This window comes from Saimiri boliviensis, chromosome 15, assembly GCF_048565385.1.
Source record: "Saimiri boliviensis isolate mSaiBol1 chromosome 15, mSaiBol1.pri, whole genome shotgun sequence".
NCBI classification, from domain to species: domain Eukaryota; kingdom Metazoa; phylum Chordata; class Mammalia; order Primates; family Cebidae; genus Saimiri; species Saimiri boliviensis.
Window position 1 is genome coordinate 89,364,430 of NC_133463.1, and position 20,317 is coordinate 89,384,746.

At 50.3% G+C, this 20,317-nt stretch overlaps 1 protein-coding gene across 1 annotated transcript in view; it reads right to left on the reverse strand.

Annotated features, from left to right (window-relative positions):
• LOC101050941 (maestro heat-like repeat family member 5) overlaps positions 1-20,092 on the reverse strand; it is a 64,143-nt gene extending 44,051 nt beyond the window's left edge. Inside the window, 7 exon segments of the mRNA XM_074386623.1 lie at positions 7,059-7,108; positions 8,528-8,687; positions 11,664-11,792; positions 12,187-12,332; positions 13,172-13,235; positions 13,237-13,357; positions 20,013-20,092. Of these exon segments, the coding sequence (XP_074242724.1) occupies positions 7,059-7,108; positions 8,528-8,687; positions 11,664-11,792; positions 12,187-12,332; positions 13,172-13,235; positions 13,237-13,357; positions 20,013-20,092 (750 nt within the window).
• Positions 20,093-20,317: the final 225 nt, after the last annotated feature.

The following is a 20,317-nucleotide window of genomic DNA, read 5'->3' on the forward strand; positions in this document are numbered from 1 at the left end:
GGTGGGAGAATGAATAGATCTGCAGTTGTGGAAGGTTCTGTTAATCTCAATTAAAAGGCAGTATCGATACCAAAGTTTAAGATACACACAATTTTCCCAAGCAACTCCATTTCTAGCAGTTTTTCCTAAAGGAATACTAAATTTGTGATGCCAGGAGCATGAGGGGCATCTGGTGGGGCAGAAGACATAGGTGGGACTGTTGGCATCCTCCTTGGGGTTGATCCCCTGGTCCCTGGAATGGAAATGCCCCCTCCCCACTTACGGCAGAAGCTGGATGAGCTTGTCTGCCCAGGATGTACCTCCTCCTGGCCATTTGTAAAGCACTGGGGTACAGCAGGCCCTGGAGGGGCTCTGTCACCCATAAGATAGGTCTCAGCAGAATCTCCATGAAACCCCAGACCCCAGAAAGCCTCCCGGTCCCCCAGAAGTTCCCTCCCCCAAAGTTCACTCTTTGTTCACTGTTGCATTTAACAGCATCAGAGTTCCTTGGCTAAAATTCAAATTCCCAAACTCAGAAAATTAAACATTTTCCCCCCCGATAGCTCTGCAGCAACCTCACTGGATAGCAGACACTAAGCCACACTGACGTGTTGCAATTTGTGGGACCTGGTGTGACTATTTGTCTGCTTCTGTAGCCGGAATGCTAATCTATTTCATTCTGCATCTGCCCAGACCCTGCTAAAGGTGTTCTTGGAAGATGCAGTGTGTATATCATATTACTTTAAAAAATATAAAATATTCTAATTTTTGAAGAACATCTCTTCCCAAAACTTTTCATTTTTAACGTTTTAAGTATTAAAAAAACTCGAAGTATTTTAACTCACAATGAAGTGCGCAAATCTTTGCTGTAGAGCTTGTGGGAAGCAGAAAAGTTCCTTTTTAACGTTTCCTTTCTTGTTACAGAATAAGTGTGCTAATAACTCTTTGTTAAGCCCTATCCTATGTAGCTGTTAAACATGCCGTGCTTACAGGCACAGTACATTCTATGTCCTTGTGCTTTAACCAGGATATCCGTGCTGGACGTGCTCACAGGCAGGTTCCAGTTTAGAAACGTTTTTGCTTTTACCTGTTTAGAAAAGTTTTAAGTTGTTAACCAATTGGGTTTTAGTTTAAATTGTGAGATCTGGCTCCGGCCAATGGAGATCAGACACAGCAGTAAGAACAATCCCAAATGTGTAAGGGAGACATTGTGTGTTTTCCTTTGTTCATTGTACTCTTGTGGCAAGATGGCTAGCAAGAGTACCCTTCCTGAAGTCCAGGAAGTAAAATAAAAATCGCGTTGCTGAAAGATCCTTTGTCTCAGTGCTAATTTTTCTTCGCGGCACTGAGCATCTATTTCCAACAGGGCTCATGGTCCAGCCCGTGTAATTCACATCCTCTCAGGATAGGGAGCTTTTGCCACCACCCCAAAAAGCTCTCTCATGCCCCTTCCTGGTTAAGCTCCGTCACTACAAAACTGTTCTGATTTCACTGCAGATTAGTTTTGCCTTTTCTAGACTCACGTGACACTGGAAGCATGTAATTGGAAGCACGCAGTCTGTGATCTTCTGTGTCTGGTACTTTTTCACTCAGCATAAGGTTTCTGAGATTCATCCATGTCGTTGCATGTACTGAAAGTTCATTCCTCTTTTACTATTTTAACTTTTATGATTTCATTTGCTTTGCTTGGTTCGGGTTTCACTTGATCCTTCTCTGGTTTCCTGACATGGACACTTAGATGATTGACTTTAGATCTTTTCGTGTGGCTGTGCAGTATTCTGTCTGTCTGGGTTGTTTCCAGTTCAAGGCTAGAATGAATAAGCCTGCTATGACCATTTTTGGAGAAGTAATTTTGTGTATGTGTGTTTTCACATCTCTTGAGTAAAATACCGAAAAGTGGGATTGCTGAGTCATATGTTAACTTCAGAAGAAAATGTCAGTTTTCCTAAGAGGCTGTGCCATTTCCCATCCCACCTTCAACGTTCTTTGCGCCCCACGTCCTTGCCAATGTCTGCTGTGGTCCTTTTTTTCACCTGCGTGCCCTTGGCGCAGATGCGGAGGGGACTTCTTGTGTTTTTTTTTTTTTTTTTTTTTTTGAGACGGAGTTTCGCTCTTGTTACCCAGGCTGCAGTGCAATGGCGTGACCTCGGCTCACCGCAACCTCCGCCTCCTGGGTTCAGGCAATTCTCCTGCCTCAGCCTCCTGAGTAGCTGGGATTACAGGCACGTGCCACCATGCCCAGCTAATTTTTTGTATTTTTAGTAGAGACGGGGTTTCACCATGTTGACCAGAATGGTCTCGATCTCTTGACCTCGTGATCCACCTGCCTCGGCCTCCCAAAGTGCTGGGATTACAGGCGTGAGCCACCGCACCCGGACTTCTTGTGGTTCTAACTGGTGCTTCCCTGAGGATTAACAATGCTGATCATTTTTTCAGTTGCTTGTGGGTCATTCAGCTCTCTTCCTTCCTGAAGTGCTTTGTGGCTTTTTTGCTCATTCAGAAACTGACCTGTTTGTCTTCTGCTCACTGAGCTTTAGAAGTTCTGTATTTATCTGGATACAGTCTCTTGTCAGATACATAGATTGTGAGTATTTTCTCCATGTCTGTGGCTTTCCTTTTTGTTTTCTTAGTGATATCAGTTGATGAGATGTTTTAATTTTGATAAACTCTAACATATTTTTTTTTCTTTATGATGATTACTTTCTGATCCTGAAGAAATATCTGTCTACCTTAAGGCTGGCAAGAATTTCTCCCCTGTTTTCTTCTAGACACTTTTCAATTTTACCTTTTACATTTTAGGTCTTGGCTCCATCTCTATTTAATATTTGTGAATGGTTTGAACTAGGCGCTGTAGTTCATTTATTTTCTTATATATATGAAATTGTTTCAGAACTTTCTGTTCAAGACTTTCCCCACTGAACTGCTGTGATACCTTTTTTAAAAAAATCAATCAACTGTTTACATGTAGTTTGATATTGGATTTTCTATTCTGTTCAATTGATTTATTTGTTTAACCTATGCCAGTGCCTCCTGTCTTGTTTGCTGTAGCCCTGCAGTAATCTTGAAATCAAGTAGTGGATTTCTTGCAACTTTTTTCTTTTTCATAATTGTTTTGGCTATTCTAGGTTCTTCAGAATTTCTTTATAAAAATTTATTCCATAGCTTATATTTAATCCTACAATACAGTTTTCTGAGATGGATTGGCATTGCACTCAATCTATAAATCAATTTTGGGAGAACTGACATCATTATCGAATCATTTTGTCTACAAACATCATCTGTCTCCATTTTTAAGGGTTGTTTTAATTTCTCTTTGCAATGCTTTTAAAAATATTGCACATATTTTGTTGCATTTATCTTTTTTTGTATCTTTAATGCTGCTGAAAATGTCATTTTTAAGAAAAATTTTATTTTCTAATTGTTTGTTACCAGTACATAGAAGTTCAATTGATTTTTGTATATTGATCTTGTATCCTGAGATCTTGCTCGATCCAATTCTTAGTAATTATTAGTTCTAGTATTTTAAATATGATTCTGTAAGACCGTCTATGAATATAGTCACACTGTCTACACAAGAGATAGTTTGACGTTTTCAATTGCAGCCTGCATGTCTTTTTCCCCCTTCTCCTTCTTCTTACCTTATTGCCCTGGCTCGAAACTTCAGTGCAATGTTGACTGAAGTGGAGAGAAAGGACACCTTTGCCTTCTTCCTGATCTCAGTGGGAAAGTGTTTGGTCTTTGATTCTTAAGTGTGTTAACTGTAGCTTAAGACGTCCCCTGTCACACTGAGGCAGCTTCCTTCTATGCCTAGTTTGCTGAGAGCTTTTATCACGATCAGGTGTTGAATTCTGTTAGATGCCTTTTCCACATTATTTTTTATAAATACGATCAGGCTTTTTCTGCTTTATTCTGTTAATGTGTTGAATTGCACTTACTGTTTTTCAAATGGGAAATGGACCTTGTGTCCCTGGGATAAACCTCCTCAGTCATGCTGCACTATCCTTTGATTCAGTTTGCTAATATTTTGTTAAGATTTTTGAGTCTATTTTCATAAAATGTATTGGTCCGTAGTTTTTCTTTTTTGGTAATATCTTTGGTTGTGTTGCCCTTATAAAATGATTTAGGAAATTGTTCCTTCCTTCTCTATTTTCTTGAAGAAATTTGTATAGAATCAATATTACTTCTTTTTCAACTTTTTGATAGAATTCACAGAGAAGTGTCTGGGCTTGAAGTTTTCTAAGTGAGAATGTTTTAAATTATGATTTAAATTTCTTTAATATATATAGGACTATTCATTTTTTGTTTCTTCTTATGTCAGTTTGGTAATATGTGGTTTTTAGAGAATTTGTATATTCCATCTAAATTATCTAATTTATTGAATATTCATTGTAATTTTCTAATGTCCAAAGGATTAGTAGTGTCGTTCCTTATTCCTTTCTGAAATTGGTATTTCGTGTTTTCTCTCTTCTTGATCAGTCTAGTGAGGGGTCTATCTATCTATCTATCTATCTATCTATCTATCTATCTATCATAGAGATTGGTCTTGCTCTGCTCCCCAGGCTGGAGTGCAGTGGTTTGATCCTAGCTCACTGCAGCCTTGAACTGCTGGGCTTAAGCAATCCTTCTGCCTTAGCCTCATGAGTAGCTGGACTAGAGGTATAAGCTACTATGCCTGGCTAATTTTTAGAAGTTTTATTTTTTAAATCTCATATTCAACCCCAATATAAGTTTTTTTAGAGACAGGGTCTTACTACATTGCTCAGGTTGGTCTTGAACTCCTGGACTCAAGCAATTCATCTGCTCAGCTTCCAGAGGAGCTGGAATTACAGGCAGCAGCCACCGCATCTGGCTCAATGTATTGATCTTTTTGTTCTGGTCATTCTCTGTTTTTGTTCCTTTTTGTTTCTTTGATTTCTGCTCTAGTTTGTATTATTCCTTCCTTCTACTTACTCCGAGTTTATTATTTGCTCATTTTTTGGCTAACTTCTTAAAATGGAGTCTTAGATAATTGATTTTATATCTTTCCTCTTTTCTAATATAGGCATTAAATATAAATTTCCTTCTAAGTATTTTTATTGCATCCCACAGATTTTCATATGTCATGTTTCATTATCATCCAGTTCAAAATATTTTCTAATTTTCCTTGTGATTTCTTCTTCTTATTTAGAAATGTATTGTTTAATTTCCAAGGATGTGAAGTTTCTCCAGATATATTTTATATTGAACTCGAATTTGTGTTTTGGTTAGAGAATATACTGTTTGATTTCTGCCATTTTACATTTGTTGAAACCTGATATGTGGCCTGGCATATGGTCTCTCTTGGTGAATTTTTTTTAAATTTAATATTTTAAATTTTTGTGGGTGTATAGCACATATATAACTTATGGGATATATGGGATATTCTGCTACAGGCATGCAATGTGTAATAATCACATCAGGGTAAATGAGGTATCTGTCACCTCACAAGTATTTATCCTTTGTGTTACAATCCAATTGTACTCTTTTAGTTATTTTTTAATTTTATTATTTTTTAAGATGGGGTCTCACTCTGTTGCCCAGGCTGGAGTGCAATGACATGATCTCGGTTCACTGCAACCTCCACCTCCTGGGTTCAAGCAATTCTCTGCCTCAGCTTCCGAGTAGCTGGGACTACAGGCACGTGCCACCACACCCAGCTGATTTTTCTTATTTTTTAGTAGAGACAGGGTTTCACCATGTTGGGCCGGCTGGCCTCGAACTCCTGACCTCAGGTGATCCACCTGCCTCGGCCTCCCAAAGGGCTGGGATTATAGGTGTGAGCCACTGCACCCGGCCCTCTTTCCATTATTTTATTTTATTTTGAGATGGAGTTTCGTTCTGATGCCCAGGCTGGAATGCAGTGGTGCAATCTTGGCTCACTGCAACCTCTGCTTCCCGGTTTCAAGTGAGTCTCCCACATCAGCCTCCTGAGTAGCTGGGATTACAGATGCATATCACAACGCTGGGCTAGTTTTTGAATTTTTAGTAAAGATGGGGCTTCACCCTATGGGCCAGGCTGGTCTCGAACTCCTAACCTCAAGTGATCTGCTCATCTTGGCCTCCCAAAGTGCTGGAAAGACAGGGATGAGCCACCACGCCCAGCCTCTTTTAGTGATTTTAAAATCTGCTATTAAACAATGGACCACAGTCACCCTGCCGTGCTAGCCAACGGTCGATCTTATTCATTCTTCCTATTTTTGTAGCCATGAACCATCTCTGCTTCCCCCAACCACACCCTGGCGAATATTTTATCTGCACTTTGTTAGATGGGTCGGTTAACGTTTTGTTCAAGTTTTCTCTGTCCTCGGTGAGTTTTGTCTTCTTGTTCTGGGTTGCGTGTACTGCTGAGGTGCCGTTTCTACGGGATACTGTTCCAGGACGACTCTTCTCCTGCTGTCTCCGCTGCTCCTGTCACTACCACTACAGCTCTCACCAGAGGACAACGATGACATCAGCCAGGGTTTCCTGTGCCACCGGCATGGTGCCCGACGCTGCATGGATTACTTCCTGTCCTTGTCACAACCACCCTCTGAGTGAAGTGCTTGGATTCCCATTTGACGGATGAGGAAACCAAGGTGCCGAGAGGCGAAGTGGGTCCCCCAGGTCAGAGTGGTGACTGGTTGAATATGGACTTGGACCCAGGCGGCAGGGGTGTGGTGTCCCTTGTCCCTTCTCTCAGCCATGTCAGCCCCTCACTCACTTGGGTGTGTTCGGACAGGGGGCTGCACGGCCTGGTTCTTCTCGTCCGCCCGTCTGCTTCCTTCTTTCCGTGGTCACAGCTCTGGCCAAGGTGTGAACCCCGATGCCTCAGGCCTGTGACTGGTCCTCTCCCTTTCCCAGACTTGTGTGCTCATCTGCATAGTGGGGATCCTTCCTCCCTCCCTCCCTGCCCCCTCTTGCTCCCCCATCTTCCTCCCTCCCCTCCGCTTCTCTCCTTCCTTCCGCCTTCTCTTCCTCCTCCCTCCTTCTCCCTTCCCCTCCTCCCAGGCACCCATCCTGCCACCTCTCCCCTGCTGGCGCCACGGAAGGCCGGGTGGCCGGGAGCTGGGCCCCCTCCCTACCTGGCTCAGTTGCTCTTCCCAGCAGGCTTGTCTTCCCAGCCGAAGAGCTCCTTTGTGGGGAGAGGGGAGGGTCACAGGGGCCTGTCTGACCCCGTCACCTCTACGCATTAGTGCTGGCCTGGGCTGACACTACTGGCCTCTGCCCACCCTGGCTCTGTGGGTAGGGCATGGGAGCTGGAGGGACATGAGCCGGGTCGGCTCTGGGTTCAGAGAGCTGGGCTGGGCTTGCGGCCCTGCTGCCCTTACTGTGTGGCTTCAGGTGGGCTGGGCTCCCTCTCTGGGCCTTGGGCTCACTCATGGTGAATGGAGGGGCATCGCCAAGCATGGCCCCTCAAGAGTGGGAAAATAAGGCTTTGGGAGGGAGGCGTTGTGACAGTGGAGAGCTTTTTGGGAACTTTGGAACCCACCTTAGAGGGAGAGGCTGCTTTGGGGAGAGATCTGGGGTCCTCAGCAGTACCCCCGGGTGCAGAGGGACCTCTGCCCAGCCTGCCAATCCCGGGGCGGGGTGGGGGGCAAGGCCAAGCCAAGCAGGGTCCTGCTTCTCCCCAGCCTTAGAGTGCAGACACCCCTGCTGGACCTGGGCCTCCCTGCAGGTCACAGGCCCTGCCACACCCCAACCCCACCCCTCACAGTGGCTGCCCACCAATTCCTCCTGAAGGCTCTTGGCAGAGGGAACTTCCTTCCTCACCCTCCTATGCATATCTCTAGATGTGGCCTACACTGGCTGCCTCCTCCAGGAAGCCCTCCTTGATGGCTCCTGGGCAGCTGGTCCCTCTCCTCTCTGGGCTCCCCCAGCTGCTCTCAAGGCAGCCCTGGACCTCCCAGTGGGAAACACAGCAGCATGTGCTTGTGAATGAGTGAGTGAATTCTTGAAGGTTGGCCCTTGCCTCTGCGTGGCTGGGGGCCTGGCGCTGGGTGGGTGCTCAGTCAGTGTGCTTTTTTGTGTCAGCACCTCCCTGTATGTCCTTCCTCTGGGGTCCTCAGAGGCCCCACTGTCCAGGCTGGCCCTTCCCGTAGCTTGGAGGCTGCGGCTATGGTGGATGAAGGGCCCAGACACTGCAGGTGGTAAAGGCTGGGGGCGGCCCTGGCCTGCCATGTTGCCCAGCTGTGTGCCAGAGTCACACCTGTCCTAGGTCACCAACCGACCCTCCTCTGTCATCCTGGCTCCACCCAGGCCCAGCTGTTGCAATACTGACAGCAGGAGTGGGTGAGCCCTCGGAGGGGCTGGCACGGCTGGGCCTGGGTTGCTCTTTCCAGGGAGGTCCTGGGCACGGCCTGGGCCCCCTGAGGGGTGCGGGACAGTGGGGATCCTCGGGGCAGCATCCTGTTCCCGCTCGGCATGAAGCTACCTGACGTTGCATAAGTGACATGCAGCCCCTGTGCCCTGCCTGTGTGGGACCTCAAAGCCTCCCTCCTGGACCACTCTCTATGACCTGCCCCATCCTGTCCGCAGCCTCGCGCCCACATACCGCGGGGGGACAGGATGCCCCTCACATAGAGGAGGCTGCGGTGCGGGAAGATGCCCGTCAGGAGCTCCGTCTCCAGATGCTGCGCCACCACCCGCCACGAGTGCCTGCAGATGGCCACCCGCACGCTGCTGGCCTCGTCCTGGTGTATGTCTGCCAGTTCCTGGGTGAGGTGGGAGCAGGCAGGGTGGGAGGGACATCAGAGCAGCTTGTTCCGAGCCCTCGAGTCTTCCTATGCCAGGGCTGCTTTGAGGGGCAGGACCACAGCCCACGTTTCTTTTGCTGGAAAACTGAGGCTGAGGGAGCCTGAGGCCATCCTGGTCTGCGTCCATTTTTGGAGCCCCTCCTCCCCCTCCTCCCCCTGCCTCTGCGCCCCTCCTCCCCCTCCTCCCCCTCCTCCCCCTGCCTCTGCGCCCCTCCTCCCCCTCCTCCCCCTCCTCCCCTGCCTCTGCGCCCCTCCTCCCCCTCCTCCCCCTCCTGCCCCTCCTCCCCCTGCCTCTGCGCCCCTCCTCCCCCTCCTCCCCCTGCCTCTGCGCCCCTCCTCCCCCTCCTCCCCCTCCTCCCCCTGCCTCTGCGCCCCTCCTCCCCCTCCTCCCCCTCCTCCCCCTCCTCCCCCTGCCTCTGCGCCCCTCCTCCCCCTCCTCCCCCTCCTGCCCCTCCTCCCCCTGCCTCTGCGCCCCTCCTCCCCCTCCTCCCCCTCCTCCTCCCCCTCCTCCCCCTCCTCCCCCTGCCTCTGCGCCCCTCCTCCCCCTCCTCCCCCTCCTCCCCCTCCTCCCCCTCCTCCCCCTCCTCCCCCTCCTCCCCCTCCTCCCCCTCCTCCCCCTCCTCCCCCTCCTCCCCCTCCTCCTCCTGCCTCTGCACCCTGGCTCATGCTGTGTGCCTGCCTGGACCTCCACTCCCCTTAGAGCGTGCTCCGAGGCCTGGGTTCAGGCCCTCATCCTGATCCTCTAGCCCACATCACCTCTCCTCCTCCTGAGCTCCTGGCGGCCCACGACAATGTCACATCCTTTAATTCTTTCGCCATGAATTCAGAACCAGAGGCCATGTTCCCATCCAGGAGACCCAGGGCGTCAGCTGCTCGAGGGCAGAGCCCCGCCGCCCGGGCCCCTGGCCTCCCTGACCCTGGCCAAGCCCCCATTGTCCAGGGGAGGGGCTTCCTCAGCAGGAAGGACCTGAGTGGGCCCCGAGGCTCTGTGTGGTCACACCCAGGCCCTTTCTCAACAAGTGTGTGGTTCCCTCTGGATCTTGATACAGTTTTGAATTCCACTTTTCTCGGTCTTCATGGGAGCCATAGGCGGCTTCTGTGGCTCTGAGGCAGGTGAGCGGGAGGCCTGCCTGCACTTGGGGCGTCTGGAAGTGGGGGTTTCTGAGCCCTGCCATGCAGCTTGAATCATCTCATGAAATGGATATATCACTTCTAATTTATGCCAAGTATGTCTATGGGGGCTTCTCGTGAAGATGGTGATTGAATCTGATTTTGTTCTCTCAAAAAACCTACGTCAGCTAACACTCCATTTAGGAGATTTTTTAAAAGGGACAATAGCAGGCACACTGTGGAAGTGGGGAGCAGGCAGATGAGGGGCCTGACCTAGGTGCCAGAGCGCCTGACGCCCCTCTGTGTCCCAGGCGGGTGGGACCCACAGAACTGTGCGCTTCCTCTGGGTGCTGGGGCGGGGCTGCGTTACGTTCAGAAGCAGAAAATGTAGACCGGTCGCAGCCTTGTTCATGCGGGACTCCGTGCAGGGGCCCCCATCATGAAGCCGCAGGAGGGCCTTGTCTACCCTCGGGGAGGCTGAGGCCAGACCACGCCCCTGAGAGTGTCCCGAAGCCCTCGCCTTGCCGGGGGCACTGCTCCCTGACCGCAGCTCCCCAGGATCTTCAATCCGTAAACTGCAGAGGCGCCTGATGGACTTGGCAACAGTGAGTGTGAGAAACACATGCATAGGATTCCAGAGCCACAAGAAACAAGGTAGAAAAACCAGGTGGACGTGGCTGCCACGCCCCGTTCCCCGTCCTTCACACCTAGGGTGGCCTCACTCACTTCTCTGGGGAAGCTCAGGGGCTTGACCCACCTGCTGTCCGCCAGCTGGGTGGTGACTACAGGCCAGTCCCTAAGGCTCTGAGCCCCAGCCTCTCTATCTGTAAGTGGGGCCACAGATCCCTGTGTGGAGGGTGTGTTGGCCACGCTGGCAGGCCCTGTGCTCTTGGATGTCTTATTCCTAATACCCTCTCCCTGTTTGCTGAATTGAAGGGCTAGATGAGCAGCCGAAGCTGTGTAATCTCTGCGGGAGCGTGGAAGTCCCGTTACAATGCCCTGACCTGCCACTGTCCCCGTAGCTCCTAGGGGACGTCTCCACTTGCTTCCTTTCCGGCACCGTGGCCCTGAAGGCGTGTCCAGATTGGCCTCTGTCTGCTTCCTGACCCCTGTGTGGGGCAGGCCTGTGTGGCCCAGTGTGGTGTGCTGTGCCTCTCGTGTCGGGGGGAGCTGTGAGTATGAAGAACGTCTTGCAGTGGCGTTTGCCTCTGCATGACCACCGGAGTGAAGACTCAGCATCACACAGAGGGTAAGTGGTGCCTACTCCTGCTTCGTGGGGCACCCAAGTGTGTGCACGTATTGAGGCGTCCCCTGGGGCCGCCCTGGCCTAGTCAGTCTAAGCCACCTGCTCCCAAGCTTCTAGAGTGGAGACTGTTGGTGGCCGGGGCCAGATCTCAGACTGCAAGCTGGGGGCAGGGTGGGGTGGGTGGGGCAGTTCAGGTCCAGACCCCCAAGTCTCCATCGGCCAGGAAGCCAGAAGCGGGAGGCCAAGGGCGGAGGTACAGCCTGCGGACGGGGTTAGACGTGCAGAGGCCTCCCAGAAGCTGGGCTGCAGGCAGAACCACAGCCTGCTGTAGGGAGAGACCTCCTGAGGGGAGAGGGCTCCCCGACTTATGAGCCTCACCTTCCCGAAATGGGAAAGTGAGATGGAAAAGTGCTTGTCCGCTGAAGTGGCTGGGGGCAAGAACGCGAGTCACTGGATGGAATTGCTTGGTAAGCTACAAGGCTGGGCACACCTGGCATCACTTGGGTCCTTGGGGCAGCCACTGGCATTCCCAAAACCCGTGGGGGGTTGGCTCACTTGCTGGGGGAGGGGAGGCCCACCGTGGTCTTGGTCGTGTTCTCCAGGGCCAGCTGCGTGAAGGTTTTCTCCCAGGTCTCCTCTGGGATGTCACTGGCCCCGATGACCATCTCCAGAGTCTGGAACAGCCAGAACTTGTGCCTGCTGGAGATCTGTGGGTGACAGCAATGGTGGGTTGGGGACAGATCAGGTCAGATGGTTTGGGAGATGTGGGCAGAGGTGTGGACATGGAGGGTCCAAAGGAGCCATTTGTCTCTGCCACTTCATGGTCTGTGACTCCAGGCAAACCCCTTGGCTTCCGTATGCCTTAGGCTCCCACCCAGTGAGGGTCAGGTTAGCCACCTCATGCGCGCGTTCTGAGGGCGGTCAATGCATCTGGGTTCACTTTTCTCCCTCCCTACTTGGCCCATTTCACATGTGAGGAAACTGAGGCTTGCCCCAAGTCATGTGGTTGTTCTATGCAGGACCCCGGGTTAGAGCTCACCTCCGGGTCCCACCCTCCCCTCTGCCCCCTGTGCCTGCCCCAGTGGCCCAAGCTGCCCCCACCTCTGGGTTGTCTATGAAGCAGTGGTGGATGGTTTCCATCACCAGGCTGGGGGAGCCATGAGCCGTGTTCTTGACCTTCTTGATGATGTACTTCAGGCGGAAGGGATCTGCACTGCTCATGTCCTGCAGCATCTTGAAGCAGATGGCTAAGGTGGGCAGGAAGGCATGAGCGTGAACAGGCTGTGGGTGGGTCACATTGTGGCAGCAAGGCTGGGTGGGCAGGAGGGTGGGTCTGGGGATGGAAGGAGTGCTCTGAAAATGAGAACTGGGGAATGGATGCCTGAGAAGCCTGGGACCTCCTGACGGTCCAAATGGACTTTCCTGGGTTCAACCTAGGTAAGGAGCAGGAGCGCAGGTGTGTGAGCACGTCCTCTCACCATTCATACTCCATCCGCCCATTACCCACGCCTCCCTCACCCACCTGCCCATCCAGCCATCCGTCCATCCACACGCTCCGTCTGTCCATCCTTCCGTCTACGAATCCACCTGTTCATCTGTCTTTCCATTCATCTACCTGCCCACCCACCCAACATCCATCTGTTCATAAATGTCCACCCACCCACTCACGAATTCATCCCTCCCTCCCCGCATCCATTCTTCCTATATCCTTTCACCAACCACCCAGTCATCCAGCAGTCAATGGTGTTTGAATAACGTAGGAGCCAGGCTTGGACTGAGGTCCGAGCTGTGAAAGGGAATGGGGGGGATGGTGGAGGGTGGGGTGTAGGGTGAGCTGGGCATCGCTTGGGCTTTGGATGGTGCCTCACGAGGCATGACGAGGCCAAGCCGAGTGTGCAGGGCTCTCTGCTGAAAGCTTCACCATGTCCACACCGCTTGACACTCTCAAGGTCCTGGAGGGGAGACTCCTTCTGGCCGTCACCCTCAGGACTGCTTTTGTTGGAGGGACAGGGTGGGATCTGCTGGAGCCTGACCCCATCTGGGGCCAACTCACGCCTGTCCTGCCTGAGCCGGGGCTGACGGTCACCTGCACCGCTGGCCTCCTCCATGAACACCTGGTGCTTCTGTGGCAGGAGTGCGGCCTGGCTGCTTGCTCTGCGACTTGCGGAGCAGAATGGTGGTGGGGTGTGGGAGTCTGTCCCTGTGGACAGAGTCCTGGGGTGCCTCCATGCAAGACGACTCCTTTGGGGATGTGGAGACAGCGGGGGAGATTCTGAAATGGAGGAGGGGTCCTGGGAGTCGGCGTCTGGGTGGCGTGTTTCCGCATTAGTGCGGGGTGCTACGTGCTGCACTGGCTTCCACTGGGCTCAGCTACATCCTTCCATGTGTCTGTCCTTCCATTCAAGGGACTGGCTGGGCCCCGGGAGGAGGGTGGGGTCTCAAGGCCTCAGGGACACTGTTGAGTAGGCAGCATCACCTGCAGGCCTGGTGGGGCCTGGCCTCCCAGCAGGCGTCCGCTTCTGAGGTTGGGTTTGAGACAGACATGGCTGGTGGGACATGGCAGGGCTCAGGGTATGGCATCCCTCATTCAGACCACATGTGAGATTGCCCTGGTCACCCAGACATCGCTGAAGGAGTCCCCAAGGGAAGTGGGGAGAGCTATGGGAGCAGTGAGAACAGATCAAGGGAGATCCAGCCCCTCCAAGCCGGCCTCTGCCTTCTCTCCTCCCTTCAAGCCGGCCTCTGCCTTCTCTCCTTCCTCCAAGCCGGCCTCTGCCTTCTCTCCTCCCTCCAAGCCGGCCTCTGCCTTCTCCTCGTCTTCTTCCTCTTCTCCTGCAAATGTGGGGAAAGCACTGCCTCGGGCTGTGTTAGGGGCCATAAGGGGCCAAAAGAGACCATGTTGTTTTTTTGGAGGATGCTGCCCAAGCCTGGTCTCCTGCTGGGACAGGAAGAGCCTCCTGCTCCACCCACTTCCTGACCTTATTCATTTGTTCGCTCTCAGTACTCACTTCCCAGGTGACTGCCATGGGTGGGGCATGTTCTGGCATTCTCCTGGAATGCCTCAATGAATGAGATAAACAAAATCAGCAAATTAAATCCGTGAATTCTGTGGTGCATTAGAAGCCAGTTCATCTTTCAATATTTTACCCGTTCATTTCTCCCACCATGGGAGGGATGCATGTCAGGTGATGCCACTCAGAATCTGCCCTGCCTCCCATTTCACTCAGAGTAAAACTCAAAGGCCTGAAAATGACATGTAAGACACTGATACCTCCATCCATGAGGGCATGACAAGGACCAGCTTCACCCTCTTGTCTTAACAACTTGGAAATTGGAAAAAAAAAAAACAAAACCATGATTATCAGACATCAGACAACAGCAGCACAGGACGAAGATCCCTGAAAATGGAAAAGCAAGAAGGTGAGCCCAGCGTGGCCACAGCCAGCTACTGGGAAGTTTCCAGTTTGCAGCACAGGGAGAGGGAGTCCAATAAAGCCCAGTAGTCTCTCTGAGTTGAGGAAGTGGATGTGAAAGTCTGGGGGAGCCAACGTGGCTGGAGTTTGCTGGGAAGAGTGACAGGAGAGAGCGGCACGAGGAGGAGAGGGTTCTTGGGGTGTTTCAGGGGATCCCCTGTACCCCCCATCTTCATCTGAGCTCAGTGCACTTGGGAAAACCATGAAGCCCCAAAAGGAGTAGAGGGAACAATCTCTGGAGCTCACACAGGGCTAGCAAGAGTTCCTTTTCTCACCATCGAGAGTGGAAAAGCTGGTAATTCACAGGGGATTAGGTAGCATGCTCTGAATGGTATGAACCCAGTAATGGGGGAAAAATCTGCCCTAAACAACACTGTTTTGGCTCTTCCTACCACACTTTTAAAATCAAGCCTCAGAGGAACCAAACTTTTCAAGTAATCTAATTGTGTTCAAGAACAAACCTGAAGAATATTTACAAAGTACAGGAATATCCAGTACCCAACAAGGCAAAATTCACAATGTCTAGCATCCAATCAGAATTTTCTAGGCATGGAAAGGAGCAAAATATATGATCCATAATGAGGAGAAAAAAATCAATTAATTGAAACCAACACAGAAATAATATAATTAGTAGGCAAGGACAGTAAAACAGTTATAAGGTTGGTGCAAAAGTAATTGTGGTTTTTGCCATAATTTTTAATAATATATTTCTCATGTTCAACATGGTAGAGAAAAACATTAGCATGGTAAGGAGAGACCTGGAAAATATAAAAAGATGAAGGATACATAGTTTAGCAGCAGATTAGACAATGTAGAAGCACAGATGAGTGAACTTGAAGACACAGCAATTAGAAACTACCCCGAAATGAAACATGTAGAGAAAAAAGACTGGAAAAAATAAAACAGAGCATCAGTGAGCTGTGGACCAACATCACATGGCATTTTGTATGTGGAATTTGCCTCCCTACAGGAGAAGGAATGGGGAAAGAAAAAATATTTGAGGAAATAATACCTGAACATTTCATACCTTTGATGAAAGTTATAAATCCACAGATCCAGGAAATTCAATGAATTCCAAGCAAAAGACATACAAAGAAAACTACATGAAGTCACATCTTAAAAACATCCATAGAAAAAAAGACACATGAAAGGAATGAAAAATGAGAGCACAGTTCTTGTTGGAAACAATGTGAGCCGGAGACAGTGGACAACATTTTAAAGCCCTGAAAGAACAAAGCAAAACAAAACAGCAATCTGTCAGGCTAGAATTCCATCCTAGAGAAAATACCTGTAAAAACGGAAGGTGGTATAAAAATACTTTTCATATGTACAAAAGCCATAAGATGTTATCACCAGAAGTCCTGCACCATAAAAAATGTTTGAGAAAGTCTTCCAGACAGAAGTAAAATGACAACAGACGGAAAAAATGAAGCTCCACAAAAGAATAACGAGCACTGGAAATGGTAAAAACGTAGGTAAATAGAATTTTTACTTTTAAAATTTAAAGTAAAAATAATAATGCATTGTGGGTTTATGACAAATATAGAAGTAAAACATGTAACAATAATGGCACAAAAGCCAGGAGGGAGAAATGAAAACAAAATGTTGGAAGGTTCTTACACTCTAATTTCACTTGAAGGTAAACTGAGATCAGCTACCATGTATAACAGAAACCCAAAAGCAATGACTAGACAATAAAACAACACTAAACAAAATATGTGTGGCTAAGAATTCCACGAAGGAGATAAGGTGGATTCATAAAAATTACTCAATGCAAATAAAGGCAGAAGAAGAGAAAAAATTGCACAAAAAGAGATGAGACAAAGAGAAAATGAATTGCAAGATGGTCTAATAAAACCAAATCCGATCAATAGACATATTAAATATAAATAATAAAGGCACCAAAATTAAATAGCAGAGACTATTAAATTGAATAAAAAAGCAAGACCCACATGTACACTGCCTATGCAAAGTCCACTTGAAATATAGTACATACCAATCAATTAAAAGTAAAAGGATGGAAAACAATCTATCATGCTAACATAAATATAAAGAAAATTGTGTTATATTAATATCAGACAAAGTATATTTTAGAGTAAGTAATATAACAGGGATAAAGAGAATCACTTCATTTATCAAGGAGATATAAGAATCTTAAATGTTTGAATAAATATCATTTTCTTCTAGAGATCCCCTCTGTCTGTATTTTATTTTTGTTTTCTAGAAAGTCTTGATCTGTTGCCTAGCCTAGAGTGCAGTGGCACAAGCATAGGTCACTCACTGTAGCCTTGAACACTTGGGCTCAAAAGACGATCCTTCCTCCACCTCCCAAGTAGCTAGGGCTGCAGGTGCATGCCACCATGTCTGCCTCTTTTTTTTTTTTTTAAATAGAGACAGGGTATCTCTCTATTGCTTAGGCTGGTCTTGAACTCCTGGGCTCAAATGATCCTCTGGCTTCCGCCTCCCAAAGTGCTGGGATTACAGGCATGAGCCACTGCACCGCGTCCCCCTTTCTTTTATTTAAGGGATATCTACTAAAAAATGAAAAGAGAAGCCGCAGACTTGGAGGAAGTATTTGCGAATCACATATTTGATAAAGGACGATCTCCAGAATATATAAAGCACACTCGAAACAAAGGAAAACGAAAACAAAACAAAGCCCAGGCAGCCTAACACAACACGGAAAGACGCTGGGACAAAGCAGACGGGCGGCAAGGAAGCACCTGAAACGTGCTCAGCGTGATTCCTCACGAGGGACGCCGCTAACACCGCAGTGGGCTATCACTACACACCCACCAAAGTGGCCAAAATCAGAAACACGGGCAATACCCACTGCTGGTGAGGGCGCAGAACAGCTCTGAGCTTTCACGCGTTGCTGGTGGGAAGGCACAGTGGCACAGCCCTCTTGGAAGGTAGCCTGGTACTTGCTAATCAAGTTGAACGTACACTTGCATTCTCATGGCTCAGCTACCTGCCCCTAGGCATTCTCTCAGGCGAAGTGACTGCTGTCTGAAATCTATACACAAACATTTATCGTGGCTTTTGATGGAAATAATCCACGTGTCCTTCAACCTGGGAATGCACAAACCAACCACATCACATCCACAGTATGCTGAGTATGCTACTCAGCAGCAAAGGGGGCGAATTCCTGATAAACACAAAAACACGGATTCTTCAATGCATGATGCTGCATGCGGGAAACCAGACTCCAAAAGCTACATCTGGTGCCATTTCACTTTCATGACGTTCTGGAAAAGTGAAACTATACAGAGAGCAGGTCAGCGGTTCCCAGGGACAGGGACCTGGAGAAAGTTCACTGCAGAGGGCCGGAGGCGCTGTCTGGGAGATGGCGCTGTCTGGGAGTCGCGTGCCCACCACCATATTTTGTTTGTGGTGGTGAGTCCATGACTATATACATTTGTCAAAATTTGAGAGCTATATGCTAAAAATAGTGAATTTTATCATCTGTAAATCATACTGTAATAGAAAAGAAAGAAGGCACGTAAGAACAAAAATGGTCCCTCTGCCCTTATTTCCTTCCGCTCTCCCTTGTCGATTCTACTCCAGTCGGGAGGCGCTCACACCACCGGACGCACGTCTATCTCCAGACCTTGGTGGTGGCTGCTCCTTCCGTCTGGGAAACACCCTTCCGAACCCAGAGGGCCACCTGGCTCAGTCCCTCGCCGGATTTTAGTGTTGGCTCCATTGACCCCTTCGTGAAGCACTGATTGAAGACCCTGACCCCACACTTCCCACTCCCGCCCCTCTTCTTTCCATACGCCTTCTCCCCCTGTGCCGCCATGTCGTTTATTTCCTGCTTCTGTTCTCACTGGCAGTCTGGAATGTAAGGCATGTGGGCAAGGGTTTTATCTCTTTTGTTCCCAGCAGTATCCCCGACACCTAGAACACCTGGTCCATGTAGTAGGTGCTCAGCAAATGCTGGCGGAATGAATGGAGTGCTTCAGTGAATACGGCCCGACCTGACCTTAGACACAGCACTGTGATGGCCCTCCCACCTCTCCAGGATCCTGGCGGTCTGTCCCCCTCAACCATCACACCAGATACGGCTTCCCAAATGCCTTCCCGTGGACCCTGTTGGGCTCTTCTTCCCTGGCCCCTTTGCCCAGAGTTTGTCTCCTCCTTTCTCTTTGTCCCCTTGCCAGAGCTATAGGAGGATATCCGCCAGGCTGCCCCGCCCCGTAAGTGCATCATAGGGTGGGGTTGCCTGAGAAAGCGCATTTCTGCACATCTGAGCTCTGCTGTCCCAAGAGCTCCAGAGCCTGCCTCCTGGAGATCACACGTTCTGACACATCTTGGCGTCTCAGGGCCAGAGCAGCTCTGGGGAGACTCTGGAATTCTGCTCTCTTGACCTTGAGAGGTTCACGCACAGTTTGACTCTTCTGGAAAGCCGCCTCCTTCCTGTGGCCTCCCAGAAAACTAGCCAGTTCCCAGATCGTGGAAAGGGTGGCCTTCCAGACAAATGTGGTTGGGACCGACTCTGAGTGGGAGTGAGGGTCCTGTGGCAGTGGGAGTCCAGCTTCCCCAGGCATGGCAGCGGTCACAGCACGGGCCGCAGGCACCAGGGAGGCTCGTACCTTGCCCCTCCAAACCCACATCGCAGCCTCTGTGGCCTCCAGAGTTAAATGTGTTTTTAAAAATAGAAAAATGATGTGAACGCACTATTAGCAAACATCTGCAGAGGAGCGCTCTCAGCTTAGCAGCAGCAGAAGCTATGGCAGAGGAGGCAGGCCTGGCGACATTCAGACGGGGGACTGCGAGGGCCTGAAATTCCTGAGTTCACAGGCAGGTACCGAGACACTCCCAGAATAGCCACTGTGTCAGGGACTGCAGCCAGGAACCCTGCTCTGAACCCAGAGCCTGGCTGTGGCCCCAGTCCCGGTGGACGAGCACCTGGACAGCGGAGCCTGCTTTGGGTCCCCATAGAGGGGGCAGGCGGGACTCTGGGCTGGGGCCAGGCACCTCTGACCTGCCTGTCGGACACAGGAAGGTGGAGATATCCTTCATGTCTGCCCAGGGTCCCGGGACACTGGGGGGGCCCTGGGGACCCTGGAAAGCTGTGGTGGAACCTTCTGTTACTCATGCCCCTGAAATCTCTGCAGAAACACTGGCTGCGGTATCATCTCCGTCCTGCCGAATAGAAGCCAAGGCTCATCAGAGAAGCAGGCGGACAGTCTGTCCATCCTTTCACTTGCCCGTTCACACAGCAGGCCTGAAGGCCAGGGTCCCTCTCGCCATCACACAGGTGCAGGCTATGCGGGCAGGGCCCTGACTCTGGCTTACGGGTGCCCACTCCAACTGCTCCAGGCTGCTCCTGGGGGCAGGACCCTCCTTCCTCAGCACAGGAGCCCCTGGATGGTGTACAGGGAGGCTCCCAACAGGTGAGGAGGCTGATTACTGGTGGGGGTCGGGAGTCTCTGGTGGGGCTGAGCTGACCTGGGGTTTGGGGAAACGGCTGAGGATGTCCTACTCACCGGGGTGCGGCTGTGTGGTCATTTAGAACATTGCCTGTCCATGGTTGGGGCACTGTGCGGACTCACAGGCACCCACCACTAGTTCCGGCCTCACGACCGTGGGCTGGCCGTGTCCCCGGCACTGGCCCTCTCCCGCCCTGGCCGGCCTGACCTCATCCGTGAGGTCACGATGGTTCCAGCATCCAGCAACCTTTCTAAGGGCTGTCTGTGTTCTGGGGCAGCGGGTCTGCGTGTGTGCCTCTGTCTGTGCATGCGGGCTCGGACGTG